We start from the raw sequence: 3,612 nt of genomic DNA, 5'->3' as shown, positions 1-3,612 counted from the left end.
GGCCAGTACGCAGCAGAGAACTGTCTTCCTAACCTGGGAAATCCTGATAAAGCACAGGAATTGGCTGACCAAATTGAGAAGCTGACTCGGGATATGGAAACCATGAAGTGCCAAGGTCCCAAAAATTTGGATATGTCTGAGTTCATGATAGCTCCAGGGGTCGTACTTCCGCCCAAGTTCAAAATGCCAGACTTTGACAAATACGACGGAATGGGGTGCCCTCGTAGCCATCTCAAGTCAGTCATTCCTCTGTTGCAGCAGCACAGTTTATCCCCAGAGCAGATTGCTTTGGTGTTCCCTAGAACTTTGACTGGGACAGCGAAGAAGTGGTTCTTGCATCTGAAACCAGAAGAAAGCAGGACCCTTGAAGGTGTAGCCAACAAATTTGTCCAGCAATTCTCCATGGAAGAGGGGATTGACGTGATAAAAAGGGACTTGAAATCGCTGAAGCAGGGACCCAATGAGACCTTTACTTCCTTCATTCGGCGATGGAGGAGAAAGGCAGCACAAATGACCCACAAGTTACCGGATGACGATCTTATCAAGATTGCCGTCAAGAATCTTTCCCCCTTTTACTTTCCTCATATGTCAATCCAGTACTTCAATGACTTCGATCATCTGATCAAGACCGGGACTAGGATCGAAGACATATTGGCTAAGGGCGGCCTGAGAGCTAGAACCTCCACCTCAGATGTCAGAGAGGGAAAAAGGCCTATGGCGCCTCCGAAGGAAGTTAACAATGTGAATACTGCTCGTCCAGTTAGGAGAGAAGGTCCCGGAGGAGTTCGTCCGGAAAGAACTGAGCCCAGACAATTCACCCCTCTACCCTATTCCCTATCTGTGGCTCTCAAAAAGCTGTTGAGGGACAAGAAGATCACTCTACTGGAACCCCGAGAAGCCCCAAATCCTCTCCCGAAATATTGGAGAAGGGATCAGTATTGCGAATTTCACCAGAGTGTTGGGCATTTGACTGACAGATGTATGGCACTAAGGCATAGGATCCAGGATAAGATTGAGGCAAAAGAAATTGCAGTGGAAGCTCTTCCTAATGTCACCAGGAATCCATTGCCGACGCATGCTATGCCTCCTCCGAACGTCTTTGCCATTCTTACTGAAGAGGTTGTCCTGGACTATTCCCGTATATGTGCCGTTATTTCTGATGAGCCGTATATCTTGGGATGGGAATCCGATGATGAAGAAGTTAAACGCGAAGAGCCTTATGTCTTGTCCTCTACGCAAGAAGTTGGGGAATCCTCTGGATGCCCTTATGTCCTCAGATTCGAGGGGGAGGAAGAGAAGAGCGAAGTCCCATACGTCCTCAAGCTTGAGGATGAGGATTTGCTTCTGTTGAATGATCCCTGTGATGAGGTTCGCCATGTTACCCGTGGTGGACGTTTCTTTAAGCCCCCTGAGTTGAGAGCAGAGAATCCTGCTGAGATCGCCAGAGCAGTTGTAAACCAGAATCAGAGGCTGAGTCCTGAGGAAGATGAGGACATTCTGTTGAAGCAGCTTAGGAAGACCCAAGCTAATGTTTCTATCTGGGGTCTGTTGATGTCATCGCCTAAGCATCGTCAGGTTATACTTCGTGAATTGAATACAGCACAGGTGTCTGTGAATATAACCCCTGATGAGCTGGTTGGGCTCGTATCTATGGCCAGATCAGCTATGACCGTGTCCTTTTCTGACGAAGATCTGACTCCAGAAGGTAAGAATCATACGAAATCCCTCAGAATCACCGTCGTGTGCAACAAGAAGAAGGTGCCAGAGGTTTTGGTTGACAACGGGTCAGCTCTGAATGTGTGTCCTTTGAGCACCGCTACCGCCTTGGGGTTTGGGCCGAATGATTATGTTCCGTCGGAGCAGGGGATACTGGCTTATGATGGGACTAGAAGGGATGTCATTGGAACCTTGGTCACCGAAATTGAGATCGGAGGTGAAATGTTTGACGTGGAATTCCAAGTTCTAGATATCAAGACCTCTTTCTTTCTCCTTCTCGGCCGACCTTGGCTTCACAAAGTCGGAGTGGTTCCCTCCACTGTCCATCAGAAGCTCAAGTTCGTCAAAAATAACAGAATTATCACAGTTAGAGGGGACCCAGAACCAGAGGTTGGGCAGATTTCCCAAGAGCAGATCGGTTCAAGCACCATAGATGTCAGTCTGACTGGGTTTTCACTTGAAGTTTCAACCATTACTATGGAAGAAGCTATGAACGAGGAAATTTTGTTTATGTCCAGTGCAAATGCGCAGGTAGCCCGAATAATGCGCAAATATGGGTATATTCCTGGAACTGGTCTGGGGAGAAGTCTGCAAGGTTTAACTGAGTGGCCGGAGCTGAAGGTCGCAAACAATTTGTTTGGGTTAGGATATGAACCCACCAAGAAAGAGATCAGGGAAAGAAAGCAGTACATGCTGAAGTGGGCAGAGCTGCGTCGTCGGGGCCTAGAGCTGCCTATGGGACCGTTCAGTCTGTTGATGAATGGTAAGTACAGGAAAGAAGGAGCCGATCGCCCGTTCTATGGTTTTCCCGAGCCGTGGTTTGATGAGTCTGGGAAAGAGTTACCAGGTTTTGAAATCTTCTCCGCTGACGAATTGCCAGACGAGTACTTCCATGGACAGATTGTAGCTGTCGAAAAGCAGGAATCTGATTGGGCTAAGAACTTAGAGCCGCAGCTTCTAGACTCCCTCTTCGAGGTTGAGGCACCGGTCATTGCTATGATCGGAGAAGATGCGCGCTTCCTGAACCCTAAGGGCCGAATTACCCCAGCTGAGGTACCCCTCGATAACTGGACTTCTCAGGTCATTCCTCAATTAGTTCTTCAGTGTGGTCATGTTTCTCCAAAAGAGTCTAAAGTTTCTGAGTATGTGTCTGTTTCCGAGTCAAGTATAAAGTCTGTTATTTCTAACAATTCTTTGGATGCAGGTACCTTAGGAAGCTTAGACATTCCTGGTGTGGGTGGCGAGTCCTCCGGTATAGATGCTGTCTATGAAGATGAGTCCGTCATAGAATATACTGCAAAGTCCATACATAGTCCAGTTGAGTCAGGTGTCAACATTTCAGTTGACGATACAAACTTTCTTTTTGAGCATACTGTAAAGCCTGCTGTGGGCCAATTGATCAATGATGTAAATTTTGATTCTATGAATGAAATGAAAGACTCGTTTCAGTATCTTCCTGTCTCTGACTCTGTTTCTGCTTCTCAAATTGATAAAACTAATAACAATGATCAAGACTCCCCCTCTTATGAGGACGCCGACGAAACTCCCCCTGAGATCAAACACATGATCACTCAGGAGGAGCAGCGTCGGGCTAAACCACTTGAAGAAGAAATTGAAATCGTCAACATAGGTGATGAAACCTTAATCCGGGAAATACGGATTGGCAAAACGTTATCCCCGGAGGAGCGTGAAGAATTAATCACTTTGCTTAAGGAATACAAAGAAGTTTTTGCTTGGTCCTATGATGACATGCCGGGATTAAGCGAAGACATTGTCCAGCATCGTCTTCCCCTAATCCTAGGTGCCAAGCCGAAAAAGCAAAAGCTTCGAAAATTAAAACCAGAATGGGAGTTGAAAGTCCATGATGAAGTCAAGAAGCTGTTAGATGCGGGCTTC

The 3,612-nt window shown here is 46.8% G+C and overlaps 1 protein-coding gene across 2 annotated transcripts; it reads left to right on the top strand.

The window, feature by feature from the left end:
- Positions 1 to 2,176: 2,176 nt before the first annotated feature.
- Positions 2,177 to 3,157, top strand: LOC143859989 (uncharacterized). Of its 2 annotated transcripts, none has more exons than XM_077370489.1 (2): positions 2,177 to 2,769; positions 2,921 to 3,157. In XM_077370489.1, the coding sequence occupies exons 1-2, from the start codon at positions 2,194 to 2,196 to the stop codon at positions 2,927 to 2,929; spliced, it is 585 nt and encodes a 194-aa protein (XP_077226604.1). In that variant the 5' UTR covers positions 2,177 to 2,193; the 3' UTR covers positions 2,930 to 3,157. The 2 variants fall into 2 exon arrangements, with proteins under 2 accessions (XP_077226604.1, XP_077226603.1); XM_077370488.1 differs by having other exon boundaries at positions 2,177 to 2,796.
- Positions 3,158 to 3,612: the final 455 nt, after the last annotated feature.

The sequence above is a fragment of the Tasmannia lanceolata genome, unplaced genomic scaffold, assembly GCF_043159265.1.
Source record: "Tasmannia lanceolata isolate RefF3 unplaced genomic scaffold, GAP_Taslan_0.1 ptg000037l, whole genome shotgun sequence".
NCBI lineage: Eukaryota > Viridiplantae > Streptophyta > Magnoliopsida > Canellales > Winteraceae > Tasmannia > Tasmannia lanceolata.
The sequence above is the reverse complement of the archived record's forward strand: the minus strand, read 5'-3'. Positions and strand labels throughout refer to the sequence as shown.